Source organism: Xiphophorus hellerii, chromosome 13 (assembly GCF_003331165.1).
Source record: "Xiphophorus hellerii strain 12219 chromosome 13, Xiphophorus_hellerii-4.1, whole genome shotgun sequence".
In the NCBI taxonomy this organism is placed as follows: domain Eukaryota; kingdom Metazoa; phylum Chordata; class Actinopteri; order Cyprinodontiformes; family Poeciliidae; genus Xiphophorus; species Xiphophorus hellerii.
Genome location: NC_045684.1, coordinates 18,751,667 through 18,771,697, shown reverse-complemented (window position 1 = coordinate 18,771,697; position 20,031 = coordinate 18,751,667). Strand labels below are relative to the sequence as shown.

General features: G+C 37.9%; 1 protein-coding gene and 1 long non-coding RNA gene across 3 annotated transcripts in view; one reads left to right on the top strand and one right to left on the bottom strand.

Moving 5' to 3' along the window:
* The first annotated feature begins 5,174 nt into the window (after positions 1–5,174).
* The window catches only part of cdk6 (cyclin dependent kinase 6), a 43,521-nt gene continuing 28,664 nt past the window's right edge, over positions 5,175–20,031 (top strand). The window contains exons 1-4 of one of the 2 annotated variants that reach the window (XM_032580320.1): positions 5,175–5,416; positions 6,276–6,624; positions 13,515–13,650; positions 19,735–19,902. In XM_032580320.1, the coding sequence (XP_032436211.1) occupies positions 6,401–6,624; positions 13,515–13,650; positions 19,735–19,902 (528 nt within the window). In that variant the 5' untranslated portion in view covers positions 5,175–5,416; positions 6,276–6,400. Of the gene's footprint in view, positions 5,417–5,444; positions 6,625–13,514; positions 13,651–19,734; positions 19,903–20,031 lie in introns of those variants that run through there. The other variant, XM_032580321.1, reaches the window with a different exon arrangement.
* On the bottom strand, positions 6,907–13,503 carry LOC116730824 (uncharacterized). Its single transcript, XR_004341420.1, has 2 exons — positions 7,996–13,503; positions 6,907–7,769 (listed from the first exon to the last, which is right to left on the bottom strand). It is a non-coding gene; the product is annotated as an uncharacterized LOC116730824 (long non-coding RNA).

The following is a 20,031-nucleotide window of genomic DNA, read 5'->3' as shown; positions in this document are numbered from 1 at the left end:
CTATACAAGCATTCTTGAAGCGTTATTATAGATGGTAATGGCTCCGGACTCACTTATTTTTGCTAATATGAAATGCATAGAAGAAATTTAACAATCAGAATTCTTAAAATATTTTGGAGATGAAAAGCCTTTTTTTTCCTTCAGACAAACTCTCACAAATGAATTTACATTTATCCGAATTCTCCATAAAGTGATTGGTGTCAGAGAATATTTAAGAAGCTGGTATTGTATATAATTCTTATTAATAATGTTATAGTAGTAAAATATTTTTTTTGTGCATGTGGGTTGCATTTTAGAACATTTCCAAGTTAGAGCTTGTCTAAAATCTAACACTGCAACAGAACTATAGCTGCATAGTACTAACTTGAGCTTTTAATTACTTATCCCCTTGTTTTCTTTTCCCCTGTGCAGGTGTTTTGCACTTTAAAGATGAAAAAATCAACCCAACGTGTTTTAAGAAGCCATCATACAAATAATTCCTCATCAACCATCTTTGAGCAACGGCTTCTGCTTTAAAATCCAGATGAACTGGTTTTCTGTTTTCACCATGCTCAGATCATGATGACAGAATTATGTTAATAGTTCTTTCCAAATCTATGAATAGAGAAAATAAGGCCATAAACATTAAACCATGATGAAGGAAGACTGATTGTGTTATCTTCAGAGGTGGCTCTTTTAGAAGTACTTTATTACGCAATACTTTTACGGTACTTTTACTTGAGTAATGTTATTCTGAGGTATTGCTATTCTTACCAGAGTAAAATGTCTGGGGAAAAAGTGCTTCTTTTTTCTGAAATTGTTAGTTTGTGATGATGTTGTTTATTTTACTTTTGTTTCTCATTTTAGTTGTTAAAGTAACATAAATTGCACAAAGCAATTTATTGTCTGAATAATTACAACATTTTAAAATATTCAATCAGATGTTATGATTAAGTATTAATCAGTTACTCTGTACTTGAGTACCCTTTCTACAGAATGCTGGTTTACGCTTACTTGAGTAATTCCTCAGATGTCTATATTTTACTTTTGCTTGAGTGAAATATGCTGAAGTAGTACGACTCTTACTTGAATGCAAAGTTTGTGTACTTTGCATTTGTGGAAAATTAATGGACAGGAAGCTACTTTGCACTTCAAAGAAATTTGCAAGATTACACATAAAGTTATATTCCAACTATGCAATTCCCAGTGCAGGATGTTCTCAATTTGGACCACCCTGTTCCTGTATATTTTCTTGAAAAAAAAAAAAAGAATTCCCTACATGAGTCCCATCAAGGTAAACATGAGAAAACCAGTTACTGAATAACTGATCACTGCTGTGAGGGTTTATACAAAACAGTTTCACTCTCTTTCACAATGTGTGTGTGTGTGTGTAAATGTCTGAGGTCTCTCACCACTGCTCCACACATCTAATTGGTTTGTTCTACTGCCAGATCAGATGTATGCTTGGTAATATATGCAGTCTGAGTGATGGCTTTCAGAGCTGATTTCACATGAACAATAATAATGAAAAAATGTAAATGCCCCATTTTACAGTAATTGGTCTCCATCGGATTGTCTATATTTAGTCTTTTGTGATGGAAATTTTTCAATTTTAGTGGGGGAAGGTAGCCCAAAAAAGTTGGGCATGAGAGTTTGCCACATGTCATTATCCTCTTTGTTTTACATTTTCAATAGAAATAAGTGGACTCTGCAAACGACATAAAAGATGAGTTTGTATGAAAATCATAGAGTTGGGGCGGGGAAACAACCTTCTTCTGATCTGCTGTGCTTCTCTAATGCATGCCTTCCAATGAAGCTACAATAATGGGGCTTGGTTACACGCCTGTAATTGGCCTTTTATTGGGATAATCCGACATCAAGCCTTGTCACGTCTAAACCGTGTCCAGAAAGAGAGAAAGGAGAGTTAAAGGTTTGTCAAGAACTTCCCAGACAACTTTAAATTGTATACAGCAAAAAATATCATATAATGATCATATCAAATTGAGTCTTTACCTAAGTGAAAAAAATAAAATAAAACAAAAATGCCCTATTAATTAATTAAAGTTTTCAAAAATACCATTACCTCATATTTCATTATTATTCACAAGGACATTTTCTAAAACTAATGGAATATCAACTAAAATTAAAGAGAATGATCATTACAACCTCCTTAAAATACTATTTAGAAACAGATATTCTATATAAAAATGTGCTTCCTACTATGAAGCTGATAATATTTATTTGTGTTTTTAGATTTTTTTTTGTCAATGTGGACGTGTTTTTGTTGGTAATAAAGTAAAAGTTTCAATGAAACTATTTTTGAGTAACCATCAAATATAATAAATATATATGCATTAATGACTCAGATGATTTTATTTAACACAGAAACAAGACATACGATTTAAAAACTCTATTAAAATTGTTAAATTGAGTCAGTAGCAGTTGCACAAACTCATATACAAAATTATCATATACTAGAACAAAGGGGTATAGCAATAGCAAAAAGATTTTGATCAATTTATTAGCATAATTAGGCATTGATCCTTAGAGTAAAGATGAACACTCTTTATTGTTGATAAATGTTGAAATGAAAACGGTATTTTGTTTTCTTCCCTTGTGTAAGTTTCCCTGATAGGCTGTGCTTGTGGAGGGGCAAATACTATAAAAAATATTTGAAATATTAGCTATTAAATTTATTTCTATTTAAATTTAGCTTTCTCGCTTATTCCTTACAAATCCCATAACATTCTGGTTAGAATTTAAATGAAGATGTCAATTGCGATCATTTGTCATGCATAGTGTTCAGCAAGGACAGGTGAGGTTCTGATCTCTAAGCGGGTTCTATTTTAATTGAATTTATTAACTCACTTAAAGTCCAGAGAGTTTCTGTACTGGAGCAAGAATTTAATTTTGCACCTGCTTTTACTATCGTCAAACCTGAAGCTATGGTCACCGATGAACAGGACATCTTAGCTGTCGTCAACAAGGAAAAGGTTTTCATTTTCCTTGTTGACCTTTAGCAGCTTTCTGTAACATTTGTGTCATAATCAAAACCAGTTCTCTTTTTGGTTTCTTTCTTTTCAAAAGGCAAACCCGATGATTGTGAAAGTGGTCATGATTCTCTCGTGAAGGAGGACCAAGAACAGAAGTTGATTGTAATTTTTTGGATCCTTTAATCCATAAAACTAGACTGTCTGCATCTAAGATATTGTATCTATTATGATAAGGTACATTTGGCATTGATCAAATCTCAATTTGTAACTTTTTATTTACTTTAAGGCAAATGATTAAAGACAACGTATTTGTAAATAGTTACATGTAATTATTACACATGAAAGTTTGCAGCTGCTGGGTTTACAGTGATGGTATCTGGCTGTGTCCTGCCCTAAAGAACTGTATTTTATTGTTTACTCACTACGTTTAACAACATGATGATTTAGTGAAAAAATGTAAGTTGTTAGTTATGATAATTAATTGTTCAGTTATTAGATATTTCTTTCAATAAATTATATTCCACAAATAAACTGATTGGATGCGTTCAGTTGTTTAATGAGTTTGGACAATGTCTGGTTACCTTTCATATTAAACAATTCTTTTCTCAATTGTTGGGGGATAATTTAAAGGATAATTACAAGATTTTAAAAAAATTACAAAACTGAAAATTAAAAGATTGTTTGATTATTTTATTTTTTTACAGAGAAATTTCAGCTCTTAAAATACTGTGACTGTCTCAGTTTCTTTTTTCTCTTTTCCATGTATTTATTAATTTTAATTTTTAAGAACAAAACACAACACAAAATATATATTATATATCTTATATATTTTCATTATTTTAAAGTCCAAGTCTAAGAGTTAATAAATGCTCAAGGCAGGATGGTGGACATGTGTTCTTCAGCATAGTCCAAGAAGGGCTTCCATATGCATCCAGGCAGGTTAGAAAGTCAAATGGAATATATTCCAAAATAAGCTTCTTCCTGCCTTAGTTTATAACCAGCATGTAAAAAATTATTTTATTCATCTTACTGATGAAATTATTTGTTTAGAAATTCAACTCTGTTGATAATTTTGCAACAACAACAACAAAAAGAATCTTATCCTGCGTACAAACTGAGAATAAATTTGAACAACAAATTAATTATTTATAAATGGAGGCATACTTTGTCCAGAAAAGTTGGTCATTTAAAAATAATGTCAAGAGAACAATTTTAATCATATACACTAGAATAAATAAATTATTCTGAGATGATAATAATAATAATAATAATAATAATAATAATAATAATAATAATAATAATAATAATAATAATAATAATGTTTCCCAGTGTTTACATCTTAAAAACTGACTGGAACTTATTTACTGAACAATCTTAATTTATAAATTCACAAACATTTTTCCTCACAAATTTTAAATAAACGGTTTCATTAACTTATTGGTTAAACTCTAACAGTGTGTTTTATCAGTGTAGGAGTCATGCATCACGACCACCCGAGCAGAATTGTTGTTCCCCCCTCCTGCCACAGATCAAACTACCGGGCCTTGAACCTGACCCCACAGGACCATCTTAGGGCGAGCTTGTCACATTGCATTCCCGCTGGCGCATTGTTGCCTTGAATAATAATCATAAAAAAAAGGAGTTCATCAGCGCTTTGAGGCAGATAGATAGTGTGGCCGGTGGTTCCAATGCACCTCCTCTGCCCCCTCCCCATCCTCTGCTCCCTGCGGTGCTCCCGGTTTTGACACGGGAGGGGGACAAAACCCAGGGAAGGGGGCCACTGTGAATGGCAAAGCACTGAGGAGGCCGAGGGAGAGCAAAAAGGAGGCGGTGTGCCTTTGTAGTCGCGGAGGAATGCGGAAATGTCCCCGCTCCGTGTCAAACCTCTCTGAAGGGGGTCAGGCCACATTCAGCCGGCGTGGGAAAGCCAGCCAAAGACGTAGCTCACACGGGCGTGCGGGGCCGCAGTTGCATGGGCCCATCCGCGGATATGTGCAAGACAAGAAAAGAAGCGAATCCAAGAGAGGAGCGTGGTTTTGGAGGGCTGTATCACGCGTTTGTCTTTGTCCTATGACCCCCGCCCCCTCCCGCGCACCACCACCACCACGTTCACCAAACACCCACCAAGCAATCCTACACACCCCTTTTCCCCTCCACACCTCCTTCTACTCAAGCTGCAAAGAGTGTCTATGCGCAAGTTTTTTTGTTTTTTTTTTCTCGTCCAGCCCTCCCCTCGCTTGTTTGAGAGTCCTCTGCTGGGGCTGGTGCAGTCTAAGGAATGGGGGGTTAGAGCCAGCGACGTCAACTACCTGTGTGGCCCCCGCATGGAGGAAAGTGGACAGGGATGCGTTTGATGGAGCAGTTTTATGCGAGACTCGAATGCCTCCTCAGCATTTCACTGGGCATGCCGACGTCACTACATTTTACTGACTGCCATAAATAAGGTAAATAATAATAATAATAATAATAGTCGCGGATATTCCTGCAGAATTTCTTCAATGAACGGCTGTCTGATGCTAAAAATACACACTTCACTAACAATAACATCCCAAAGTAGCAAATGCATGTTTACAAATCTGTTATAATATGGGCCATTTTATTAGGGTTATACTAGGGTGCGCGCACAGATAAATTAGAAAAAATTCGAGGAAGCAAGGGAAGCTAATGGAAATATGATTAAAACTAAGCAGACACACTGTTTTATGCATTTAAAGTGGTTTGGAGCTATAAAAGTGAGTTTTGATGCGTTTTAAATGGGCTTTTGCTGTAGGAAGTTAAAACAATGCAGCACGTGCTCACAGTTTGGCTTCTCCCCAAACAGAAACTTTCACGAACGGACATTAAACAGTTATATTTTTGTCCGTTTTTTAACGCTAAACATTCCTGTGTCCTGCATTCGGTCTCTTTTCCTGTGTTTTCCATGTTTTTAATTTGTTTTAAGACGGCAAGTGAACTCACGTGAACAGAAGTTCTGCAACGCTGCACGCGGCGTTAATTGATAAGTGCTCGAGACAGTTTATTTAACGCAAAACTACTTCAGTGTGTGAGCTAAAGGTGGCTTATTTAGATTTTTTTTAATTATTATTATTATTATTTTCTGTTAGTAGGAGGACAGGAGTTGTAATGCGTAACAGGAGGAGGAGGAGTGGAAGCTGGGAAACGCAGCGGAGGGTCGCTTTTTTTTTTTCCTGATAGTCCGAATAAAAACATGATGACAGTCCTGTTAAAGCCCACCTGGAGCTTGATTTCACCAAATGTGACAGAGATGGTCTCTTCCTCCATCTGTGTGTCTCTGTCGTCTAGGCATTGCATGTGCCAACTATATTCTGTGAGTATGCCTTTGTGAAGAAAGCTCGTCACCCTCGCCGGGATTCCCCGTAACATTTTCAACAAGAGACAAGGGAGGAAAAAAAAAAAACACAGCAAAAATGGACAAAGAAAGTATTGGTACTCAATACGAGCCTGTGGCCGAGATTGGAGAGGGTGCATACGGGAAAGTGTACAAGGCAAGGGATTTGAAGAACGGGGGACGCTTTGTAGCCCTAAAAAGAGTTCGTGTCCAGACGGGGGAAGAAGGCATGCCTCTCTCAACCATCCGGGAGGTGGCGGTACTGAGGCAGTTGGAGGCCTTTGAGCACCCCAATGTTGTCAGGTGAGTGAGGGGTGGGGGGCGGAGGTGGGTACCGGTCTAACTGTTTATTTGTTTGCATGTTGTTTTAATAGGGGTCGAAGGTCTGGCGATATGGGGGAGGAAAGTTTGCATGTGAACACTAGACAAACGCTACTTCCTTTTTGATGGTCTCCTATGACCTTTGAGGGATGTCTGCACTGAATATAATAAAGGAGAAGTCCAACTTTGTCATTTTTCGGTGCAAAAAACAGCGAGTTAAATAGTAACATACATGTGCATCACCGTTCAGATGCATTCATATCATTTTTTTTTATCACAAACACTATCTATTATACTATACTATTAATACTTTTGGAAGAATTGTATGTGAGAAATCAAATCAAAGCCACACATTATCCAAAAGTGAAAGGAAAACAATACGTGGTTCTCTAAGCATTTTGTGAATGCATATCTGAAAAGTGTGGCATGCATTTCCAGTAGGTTTCTACCAGCTTTATTCATATATTGTGAAACTATTGGCTAATCTTTTTTACTAAGACACTTGTGAAGATGATAATATGGGTTTGCAAGTCTTGCCACATATTCAGGGTGTGTTTAGGTTTGACTTCGAATCACTCAAAGATGTGAATATGTTTGGTTCAGGTGTTTCGTTAACTGAATGATTTCCATCTTTAACCGTTGTTTTTTTTTTAATCCATGACAAAAAAAATCTGAAGGCTATCTGTCATTTTTGACAGATTACAATTCACACCCCTGACCACTTGGTACAGACAAGAAAGACATTTTTAACTTTATGCACAGAGTTTAGGTAACCAAAGCAATTGAAATAGATCCCCATGCGAGCCTCATCTCTGACCTGGACACCATACTCAATGCGTCTTGCTATCTGGAAGCTGACAGCGCATTGAAGAGTTATGGCCAAAGAGGCTTCGGACCGTGTCCACTGCACCAGTGGTTCAGCTGCATCACAGACCGATGCAGCTGAACCACTGGTGCAGAAGGAGCGCATGCTGAAGCGAGTTCTTGTGGGATCAAGGAACCGCTCGTTCAGAGGGTCTTGCCGCCTTCTGATCACTTCAATTAAAGAAATGTTCCCTGATTTTAAAACTTTGAAGTGGTGCTTGTAATTCCAGTCTCAGGTTGTCAGCAGAGCGAAGATTCAGCCTCTAGAACAGGGGTCTCAAACTCCAGTCCTCGAGGGCCGCAGTCCTGCAACTTTTAGATGTGCCTCTGCTGCACCACACCTGAATAGAATAATTAGGTCATTAGCAAGGCTGGGAGAACTGATCTACACAAGGAGGAGGTAATTAAGCCATTTCATTCCAGTGTTTTGTACCTATGGCACATCTAAAAACTGTAGGTCTGCGGCCCTCGAGGACTGGAGTTTGAGACCCCTGCTCTAGAACAACATCAAAACCCCCATGAGTAGTCGTCTGTCCAAGGCAAAAGTCCAAGACCTTATGAGAGTAGCCTCTGCAGAAATCCTCCTTGAGACATTTGATTATATTAACAAGCTGGTGCGCAATTCAGGTCAGTGTGGACAAGGAAGACGTTATAAGACTGTGCGCTTAGGCCCCAGCAGGTGAACTGTTTATATTTTGAGTACAATAACTTAATTTGATTGTTTATAGTTACTGGGACCACAGTAAATGTAGTTTTTTTGTCACTGTGGAGAAAACATTTTATGTATTCATCTTCTTGAAGTGTGATGGCGTGACAAGGAATCTCTTTTCAGCTTGTTCGGATTGAACATTAAATTGGATGAAAACGAATTACTGTTGAATATGTCATTATTATAACTTAGAAAAATTAATAAGTTTAAAAAAATAGGTTGTGACAGGATTTGTTTTGACCCCGTCAATCAAAATGACAGTAAAAAAAAAAAGTCTAGTGTGACCTCTGCCCTGGGTTTATGTTTAGGGTAGCTGACCTGATGGAAGGTGAACCTGCAGCCCAGTTTCAAGTCTTTTGCAAACCTTTATAGATGTTCTTTCTGAACCTTTCTCCTCTTTTCTGCCAGCTCTGATCAGCATTTCTGTTCCTGTTAAAGAAAAGTGTCTCCAAAGTATGATGCTGCCAACCTCACGTTCTACCTTCATACAACAGATAGAACGTTGTGTCAAGGTTCAACCTGTTGTAATTTTATTCAGATAAAATTATGCTTTATGAAAGTAGACTCTCTTTTACTGATTATGTGACTTCTGAAGGCAATTGGGGTATTACAGTAAACCTTACACTATGATGCGCCTTCTAACCTGCAACTGTTCTGAAAGGTCTACTCTGAAAAGAACATACTTTTTTCACTTGACAGTCAACCTATTTTGCAAATACTGACTGTGTAACTTGACGTCAGCTGAAGACTGAATGTTTTCTATTCAAGGGGCAAATTTCCATGTCATGTGACAGCCAACATCACACCTTTGTAAATTGGCTGTTAGAACCCCATTTGCATCTTAACTAGTTTTGAAAACCTGTTTGTTGGCCCACACCTCAAACACCTGCATGTTGCCACTGAAAAACCTCCACTATGTTTTTCAAGTTTTCTCATTTGGAAATAACCTTTAAGGCTCTGCAAATACATCGTTTTGTAAAGTCATCAAAAAGATGGCGCACTCTAAATGTAAAGCCGACAAACTGGAGAGATGCCAATAGTTTCAAAATTCTATATAACTCCACAGATCCCAGTAATTTGTACAAAATACTAAACAACAACGTGAAATAACCCAGGGTACAATAGCTATTCACATGGATACAACTTTATTTATTTGCATAAATAGAAAGGAAGTTCCAAGGGGTGAAATGGCAACTGACTTCTTTATGCATACAGACTCCATTCATGTTACTTTTGTAACCTTTCCTTGAAAAAGCAGCAGCAGTATATAAAGGAGCTGAGCTCTGACTCTGCGAACCTGACTCTAATTGAAATAGATACGATTATTGGAGAGGCATAAGAGCAATTGATGTCTTAGTTTTTGTCTGCTCTCCAAACAGATGTCATTTGCTTTCAGTCTTATTCGTTCTCATGGCAGTAGTCAGATACTGCGTCATACACTGGCACAGGCCAAGGTCTGACCTTGTGCTTGTTTTATTGTGGAATATTAAGTGTCGTGGGATTGAAGAGGAAGTTCTAAATGAATGTTTCAGAGGCATGGCTGGTGGCCTTGTGCCTCCAACAGTAAATCTCGAATGTATCCGTAAACATTGGAGGATAATTGTAGGCTTTTATTTTACTAATACCATGGAGGCTTTTGTCCTATTGGGTCAACAGACACACCAAGCAACGTTTTTGTAATAAATCAGTCAGATTAAGCAACAGCATGTTTCGTCGTTTGTATGCTCAATTATGCATTTTACATTTTGTATGCCCATAAAAGATTTTTAAAAGCTTCTCAGAAGTTCTCGTGACCTAACCTGTCAAGATTGTCCTGCAGTTCAGGACTGGAAAAATGCGTTGTGGGGCATGTGTGGGAGTCCAGGCAAACCCTGGATGTTTGTAATGAGGTCCATTATTTATTCCATATGTTCAGAGTCTGCTGAGAGCTTCCATTGTATTCCAACGACCAAGCTGTGAGGGGCGTTTAACCCCAGCGCTACAGAAGGAGTGTGCCTTTCAGAATGACATCATATTCAGCACTAATACCTAGAACAAATCATATCTTTTTCTTGGATTCCATTGGTCCCCGTGCTCTGATTATGGGACCCATATGTTTCCTTGTTAGATGATGAAGGATTTTGTGTCAGATTCCTTTTAGTTACCAAGTCAGATTGAAAAACGAATAGAATTTAGTACATTTCTGTGAGATGTCACAAATGCATCTAATGAATTCAAACAGTAAAATTACATAGTCTATATTAGGTAAAGAGTTGCTTTTATTAACTTATACTAATTTCTGGTTGTCTTTAAGATCTGACTTGCTTATTCTGCTTTTGGTGAATCAGACAATACTAATAATACTATGACACGCTTACAATGACCCAGCTCAAAATGATTTCAAATTAGAAACATATTTAATTAAACTGGTGTGTTTTTTTTATTACATTTATCTATGCATCACTGTGTCAGATCAGTGCAATCTAGTCATATGCAACCTAAATTTATCTTCAGTTACATGCATTCAGATTTGATCCTAGTCATAATGCACTGCAGCTAGATTCACTTTATGCCAGCTGGTAAAAAGTTACCTTAGTCTCTGCCTTTGCAGCCTCTTGCTATCCTGGTTAAGCATATGGTGACAGTGAAAAGGAATATCGCTCTCTTAAAATGATGAAACCTCCAGCAAAACTCATCTCAGTGTGAGCAGACATCTGCTGGGACTGAATGGGGATTTTAAAAGACAGATCAGACATTAAAAAGATGGATACACTGACCTAGCGGTATTTCCTATCTTAAAGAAAAAGTACACAGCTGATGGCAGCAGTAACTTTAGATGAACTGAGAAGCAACAAGTGGTGGATGTATGGGGTGATAAAGAGTACGTATAGTCAATGCAGAAGTATTTTCAATGCTATTGTGCAGAAAAGAAAGATGACTTTATCAATATTTAGTGAAACTATAAGCTACAAGATGTCAGATGTGAATCCTTCATTCGGTTTTACATCCTCCCTATTTTTGTGGTGCAAGTTTCCAGTTCTGCTGTAGCTACAGAAATGCTTTTCTAGACTACTCAGAGTTTGAAGAGTTGTCATAGCGCTGGGTGAGGAATGCTGTTTATAGTCCCCAACCCTTTGAGTTGAACATACTGGGTAGCGTTTTTTTTTTTTTTTTTCAGCTTCTCATCAAAGCTGGCTTTGGCAGGTCTGCCGACATAATTGGGATTCTTGGCTTAGGCTGGATGTGTAGTAAAAACATATCCAGCCTCTAACACCAATCTTTAAGGTTGGACAGTTAATATGTTTGCAAAATCACTGCATCATTATCAGAATCAGTGAAATATACAACAGAAAGTCAAGATTCAGATAGATCTTTAAAAGATTAATGTCGACCAGTCGTTAACTGTTTTGTCCAGTCACATGACTTTGAATTCTCGGGTTAGCTCCAATACATACAAAATTCCAGTGAGTTTATTATTGCAGTGAGATACTACTGTCTCATTAATTTCATATTTTGAGGAAAAACCCAGTGTGTTGGCAGTGGCGTGATCAACTGGTCCTTGGCACCGTCGTCCAAGACTCGATTCCTTGGGCGAGTTTTGCATATCTTCCTCACTTCCAGGCTTATTTCTTTACATAAAGCATAAACCATAACATCTTATAAAGTTTTCTATTATTTTATTGCAGGTGTGTTTGAAGTATTGGTTTGCAGAAGCAGCAGAGTTGTTTCTGTACTTAATATCTGAAAGAATTTGTAATTACAGTGACTCATATAGTCCTTGGTTGTCTGGAGTACTTTGAAAGTTTTTTCCAGGTTTTATTGAATATAGAAAAAATGGATGAAAATTTTAATTCCAGATGCTATTACCTGTTCTAATTACTAAAATGTTGTTTGTTGATCTAAACTCTTGAATTTATTCCCTCCATCCCAGGTCTGACTATTTAGTCATATCTACTTTCACTATACTTTCATCATGACTACAGATCTTGTCAGATTAACCTCTAATTCTGTAGAAAATCCCGATACTCTAAATATATGTTTTTATAACCTCATTATGCTGTTACCATTAAAGCTGTTTGCTTGAGTCCCTGTAAATACTCGTCAAAATTTCCCTTAAATCGAATGATTTTTTTAAATATACTTTAGAAATTGAGAACAACTTTAAGAGTCCATAAAAATTAATAATGATAATAATAATAATGATTCCTTCTGACTTCAAATGATAATTCTGTTAATTTCTAAATGCAAACTCCAGAGAGAAATCAGAAACCTTATAATCTCAGCGTTCACTCCCAATCATAAATCTTTAAGTGATATCAATTTTTTTTTTATTTGTAATTGGAAAATAAGAACTTAGTGGGAATAATAATAAACATAATCATTTAATACATGTAATTAACTTGATAGATGTACCAAAATCTCTTTATTTTTTTATTTATTCAGTAAGATTGTTCTTTGATTAGGAGGATTAATTTTTAAGATTAATTTTTAAAAAATGAATAACAAGACTAATATTTAATCTGAGGGATGCTTTAATGATTAATAGTTGAACAAAGCCTGTCAGTATCTCTCTATTTGTTCATCGGTTTAGCTGTCTGTTCTTGTTGTCCATCCATCTTTCTTTCAGTCTTTGATCTTTGTAGGTTTGATGATTAAATACTGATTACTGTGCTGATATTTTATTGAGAATACATTTCATCACAAGATTATTTCCTAATGATGTCCTATATTTGGCTAAAAGTATCCTTCCCCCCTGCAGCAAAACACTTATAACATGGTGCTGCCTCCTCTCTACTACTACTACTACTACTACTCTCTACTCTACTATATACTTTATTGAATATAGAAAAAATGGATGAAAATTTTAATTCCAGATGCTATTACGGTACCTGTTCTAATTATTAAAATGTTGTTCGTTGATCTAAACTCTTGAATTTGGTATTCCCAGTGGTCATTATGTAAATTACGTACATTTCTTAATAAGAACGTGTTGAAATATTTGAATATTTGAAAAATAAAAATTATTTTAGTAATCCTAACCAAAAACAGGTAAAGATTGACTTATTTTGGATAGTTAAGGAAAAAAGATTGCTTTCTACGATATATTTAAATATGTGGTTTCACAATAATCTAGCTTTCATGGTGAAAATGTTGAATTAAGAAAGGTAGAAAGCCTGCAAGTAAATAACGGTAGAGGAAAAATGTTTTCTTTTTAATAAGATAAGCTGATATGCTGCATTTACCTTCTTTTTTCAATACTGTGGCCGTCCTTATAGCAGTGACTGTCAGTGATTATTATCCCCTTGTTCTCTTGGTGTAGGTTGTTCGACGTCTGCACGGTCTCTCGGACTGACAGAGAAACCAAGCTCACGCTGGTGTTTGAGCATGTGGATCAGGATCTAACCACATACCTGGAGAAGGCTCCTGACCCCGGCGTACCACCTGAGACCATTAAGGTAAACCATCATCTAGTAGAACCTCGTGACATTTGGGCGTACACCTGTTGGAACATTAGCGAAGAGTGCAGTTATGTTGATACCCAATTTAAAGTACTACGCTGTTTCTGTTTGAAGTATAAAAGCAGCTTTGGGCTAATCCCCTGCGGCTGCAGCTCTGGTTGAACACAGCTATGTCTCTTTGGTTCTGAGAATTTTTCTTGACCAAAGTAACAGCAGACATGAAGGACTTCCTCTAACATCAGAAGAACCATCGCGTTTGGAAGGGTAGCACATGTGGCAGATGGACTCCAAATTAGAGGCTCCCTTCAGTCTCTATTTTGGCTCTGCCTGCCAACTTTCTTACAGATGGAGACAGAACAATTAAAAAACAGTTACTTTTGTACTAAAAAAAAAAAACGATTACCAAATACAGTAGATCAGTCAGAATAATGTTTTTATCAGCAGTCAGTTTTATTGTTCCTAACAGGAAATCTTTGTCCTTTGTAAAACAAAAAAAAACAAAACAAAAAAAACATACTTAAGAGGTTTCCACTTACAAGTTCCTGAAAGGTCGGAGGTGAGTTAGCCTCCATCTTGTTTTCTCAATTACTGTCTTCTTTTATTTACACCTCTATAGCAAAAATCCCCTTTCTCCCTTTTAAACATTTGTTTATCAGGTTTCTCCCCCTGAGGTCTGCAGATGTGCCCCAAACAATATTGGAAATTAATATTATTTATGTTTGAATGAAGAGGCGTGGGAAGTGCGGAGTGTCAAATTTAAATTGGAGGCGTTCTAGCAGCATAGCAACCGCCGACTGTCACCTGAGGGCCGGGTTTATGTGTGAATGTTTTTTGTCAGGGAGAAATGTTGTTTAAGTGCAGATGATTCAGGTGGCTTACGCCGGAGGCTTTAACCGAATTTGATCCCGATTGTTCATACGAAGTCTCTTTGAATGAATCAGTTTATTGTTAATTTATGTGATCACAATGGCATTCAATGTAACTTGGCCTCAATATAAATGCCACTGTTCAGTGGGGGCCTTATAAATTTGTTAAACAACATTACTGAAAAAACAGCATAACAGAGACGAAGGATCACACCAGGAAGCCCAGGGATGAAGATGTGGAGATGTTTACAGCATGGTTAAGTTATACAACATTATTAAAAATTTAGAAGCTCTTCATTAGCATTGTTCAGTCAATCAACTGAAGCTGGAAATAATATGGCACAATTGAAAACCTGGGGTAACTCTGGAGGAGCTGCAGAGGTCCACAACTCGGATGAGAGTCTGTTCACAGAACAAATGTCAATCATGCATCCCAGAAATCTTGCCATGATGGAAAAAGTATAGGAAGATTATCATTGTTTGAAAAAACACAACAAAAAGTACTCCTATTTTCATTTCTTAATAAGCTATGTAGGAGATATATGACTACTTGCAAAACACAATTTGCTTGCATAGAAAATTAATATTGCACATCACATTCAACATATGATTACGATGGTAAAACGAGACGGTGTCGGCATCATGCTGAGGGTAATTTTCTGCAGCGAAGCCTTTCTGCAAAAATGTAAAAACTATGTAAAGAAATTTGTTTGTTTCAATTATGAACTGAGCACTAACATTCATCAATATATGCCAGTAAAATATATTTAACTATGTGGGTTTAACTTGAACAACGTGGACGTTTTTAACTTGCCGTCTCTCAGGTAATGTACAGTATACCCTTAGTGTATAACCTTTGCGTTGAAGTGCAGTAATGCAGAAATGGACCTTTGAAGACACAGTCATAAGATCAATGCTGTCTTCAGGAACTATAGCTCATATAATGAAGGTGAAATTAGCAACAAACCTGTACCCCGTCCTGAGAGGTTACAACAGCATTCATTTAGAAAATATGCAGATTGGTTTAGGTCTGTATGGTTGCTCTGTGTATGACTATTCAAGCACACTAAGTTGTTTCTTGAATGCAGTTTTATGCCTGTAGCATCTTATTTTACCACTTGGGGATTTCTGGATCCAAGAGGCACAACAATGTTAGTTTTATCGACAGTTATCTTTCACACTTACTGATCTATGCAGAAGCAAATTTTGGACTGTACACTAAAGTGCTTAGAGTTGTTCTGTCATAGTCAAGTCAGTGGTAAAAAGGGTAAAGCACCTTTAAGGGACAAAAGTTGATTGTTTTGTTCCAAGACCAAAATCTAATCTTCACAATACAATCAACACAAAAAGGGAAGGAAGATGGCACAAGGAAGGAAGGCAAATAAAAAAAGATTGAATCCTGCCTTTTTTCTTAACCCTATCATTGCAGTCCCTAGCTGCATGACACACTGTAGTTTTCCATTTTGTAAAGTTACACATCGTCATGTTTAAATTCATGCATATACTATTTTATTTTGGGTGAAGTTCAAGGAAGATTTTTAAGCGCCGAGGAGCGGTTAGACAACTTGTCTTTGCAGCATGAAGACTCATTAGGCACCCACCTCCTTGTGCTTTCTCCCAGCATCTGTTTATCTGGACTCTTAAGAAGACAAAAGGACAAGAAGTGTCGGCACATCATAGACACAGTCCTGTTATTTCTAGGAGAGTGGACACTGCACACTGACCTGAAAGTGACCCCATTACCCTCTACCCCCTCCCAAACGACTTTAGTTGCACTTGGCTATACCATCTGACAACATATTGTTAACCCGGTCATCCTATTAGTTCCTATTTGTGTTTCAGTGTTGAATATGTGAACATGTTTTCACTCAACCAAGAAGAAACGTGTTGAGCCAAAGGCCCTAAACTAAAAAGAACAGCCACACTTTTCCTCAAAACCATCCATCCATCCTCCGCAAGAGACACCCCCACATCGGCCCAGCTTGTCCACTTCAGCACCCCCATCCTCCACCACCCACTCAGACTCAAGACCCACCACATGGTCATTGATGAAAGAGGCCCTCCTCCAGGAATCAAATGAGCTGGAAGGACATCAAGCAGCCGGGTTGCCCCATGCTCGGCTCTCCTCAGCCGGGCCGGCGCTTGGGTCTCACCCACCCTCCTCGGCTGCCATCATCCAAGCTTCTACAACTACACTCTGTGGGCCCGAGAAGGGGGAGGTTAATGAAGCATGGGCAGGGAATTACACTAACGTTAACCGGCAGATGTCCTATATTGTGCCAAACTACAATAAACAATATGGCTGCCTCTGGTACATTTGCATCAGAAAAGGAGGGGACCTCCGAAAGCCATGTTTTGACTGATTCTTGCAGTGGGATGACTTTTTTTTTTTTTTAAATGCTGTTCCTCCTTTTATTTATTCAGTGTCTAACGATGCTCCTATTTTTATTTCCCATTAGTGATGTTTACGGTCTTAAACAAAAATCCACATCAGATGAAGCAAATATTTTTCTACCTTTAACCATGCTGTTAGATATAATATCAATAACATAGCATGTAACCAATATTATACAATGACAGCTTCATTATGTTTTGTTGGGATTTTACATGACAAACCACACAAAGTAGGCAAAATGCTTACAATGAAAAATCTGTGAAGCGTTGAATTAATTTGTGCTCAATACTTTCTGTTCTGATACCTATTAAAAATGCAACCAACTGCCTGTTAAGGTCACCTAATTAGTAAATTCAGTCCACTCCTGTGCATTTTATTGTGAGTACAACTACAGCTCTGATGGCATCTGAGTTCTTTTAGAGGACGTAAATGAACAACCACCATCTTGATGACAAAGGAACACACCAGAAAGTTGTGAAAAAGTTTAAAGTAAACCAAACTCTAAAACTTTTTAAAAGATTTGAACATCTCACAAGACTCCAAATGTACCACCACTTGGTCGTCCATCTAAAACTTGACAGGAGAACATTATGGAGAGAAACATTCAAAAGTCATGTGATAATTTAGAGGCAGCCACAGAAATCCTTATCTCATGTGATAGAATCTGTCCTCTGGATATGTAATAGTTGTGCAATTCACAGATCTGTCCTTTATGGAAGATTGTCCAAAAGAAAACAATCGCTGAGTCAAAGAAGGCCATCTTCAGTTTAGCACAAGCCATGAAGAGAACACAACCAAACATATTTTTAATCTGCATTAAGATTGCTATACATGATTGCAAATGAACACTTAGTCTCATTGTGAACACACCATCCCCGCTGGAAAACATGGTGGGGGCATCATCATAATGTGGAGGTTCTTCAGCAGGGACAGCGAGGCCGGTCACAGGAAGATGGAAGGAGAAATCCTGGGAGGCTACAAAACTTTTGACTAGGGTCATTGTTGCAGTTCATTATGCACAACTTTGTTTGGCTATCGCAATACAAAAAATGTAAATAAAATGCATAGATGTTTGTGGTTGTAATGGGACAATGTGGAAAAACTGAAAGGATAGAAATACTTCTACAAGGCACTGTAAGTGATTCTTTAAAGAAGGGCAGGAAAACTTGGATTGTTAACATTTAAGAGTCACACTCATGAGATAATTAGTGTTTACGAGGAAATGCTGTTGAAAGGAAGCACGGTGAAATGACTATTTAAAGGAGAGAGGAACTGATGGGTGGGGGAATGCTATTGTGTCAGCCCCCCATGATACACGCACACAAACACGCATGCACACAAAGTGACCAACTGCCTGCCTCCGTCCTATGGCCCTGTCTGTCTGCTGGCCTTCTCTGTGGGTCATGGCTGGATGGAGATGCAGAAAGGAAGGTCTGTTTTTGCATCCTGTTCTTGGTCACACATACGCACATGCTAGCACACAGACCAGTGAGCCTCCTTCTCCCCACAAAAACACACATACGATAGCACAGATATCGCATGTTTCTGTTTGTTTGTGTATAGCAGCACGACAATCATCACATCCAGAGTTGCGTAGTGTGACCAAAACAGCAGCCAGCCCAGTACCATTTGCTGATCATTTTTGCTTGAGTGCGCAGACCCCTTTCCTTTGACTCACACGCCAGCTGGTGGGCTACTGAATAGAGTTGTGGGCTCAGGTCCATGTCACTTGTGGGGTCTCGGTGTGGAGCTTTGAGGTGGTTTATGGGGTGTACATCTGTAACAAGAATGTGTTTCTTGAAGAAAAGCAGATTACAGAGACTGTGAGAGAGCAAGAGATCAGTTGAACTCTTTGGTTTTTCTTTGTCAAAACTACCTGCAATAACTTATTTGTTTATAGGTGTTGGACCTGTTTGAGAGTATTTCGGTCAGGACAAGTCTGAGCTAGTTTCGACACTGTTCATTCGTTTTCACAACAATTGACTTTGAAAGTTCGTCATAAATGTGGTGCCTATGCTGCAGCCGTTTGAGGTCAGATTTTGGGCATATAAAGAAAGCAAGCACCAATTAACTAAAGAAGGACAGCTGCTTAGTAACAGAGATCTGTGCTTGCACAAAGCAGGGGCCTCTTTCTGACGCTGGTGTATGTGTGTGTGTCAGTTATCAAACATCTGCCACAGTCGATGAGAAAAGACACGGGCCTCTTCATGTTAACTCTCTCACTCCCAGACTGTCTTAGCTTTTATTTTGAAGTTCAGCCGTTAAGTTGTTGTCTATCAGGCCTTTTTATTGTTGAATACTTTGCTGCACAGCAGAAACCACATTGTTTCAGAGGGTTTTTGAAGATACCTGTTGCTAGCATTCAAATTGAACAGCTCACACTGAATCACTCAAACCTGCACATGTAAACAATTATCTAACACCAAACATCTGGTGTGTGCTGTGAACCTTAAACATAGACTAGTATAGTGGTTCTAAAACTTATAATTACCAGTCTAGTACATACTAACTTTTCTAAGTAACCCCATATTGGGGGGTCACAAAAAAAAAGAAAACATTCAGAGCCTTTGGCACTTCATCTTTTATAGAAAGATGCAACAATTCCAGTGGGAAAGGTTCATTTTCCACTAACCATGGCTTCAAATCCAATATGGCTGCCATGCACATAAAACTCAGAGAAAGTCAGAGTAAAAAGCTACCTAAGTGTCCTTTTAAATGTTTTATTAAATGTATTTTTGTTTTCAATTACCTCCTTTTTTAAGTGTCTTTGTAATATCCATAATCCTGTCTACTTTCTCTTTTCATTTCGTTGACTCCCAGGATATGATGTACCAGCTGCTTCAGGGGCTGGACTTCCTGCACTCGAACCGAGTGGTTCACCGTGACCTGAAACCCCAGAATATTCTGGTGACCAGTGGAGGTCAGATCAAACTGGCAGACTTTGGTTTAGCCCGCATCTACAGCTTCCAGATGGCGCTCACATCAGTGGTAAGTTTCTTTGGCTGTCTGAACAGAAATGTTATCAAACCAAGCATTCCATGACTAACAACTGTGTGGTTTCTCTGGTTAGGACTTTAAATAGGAATGCTCAAGGATGTAGAAGTTGCTACCCTCTAG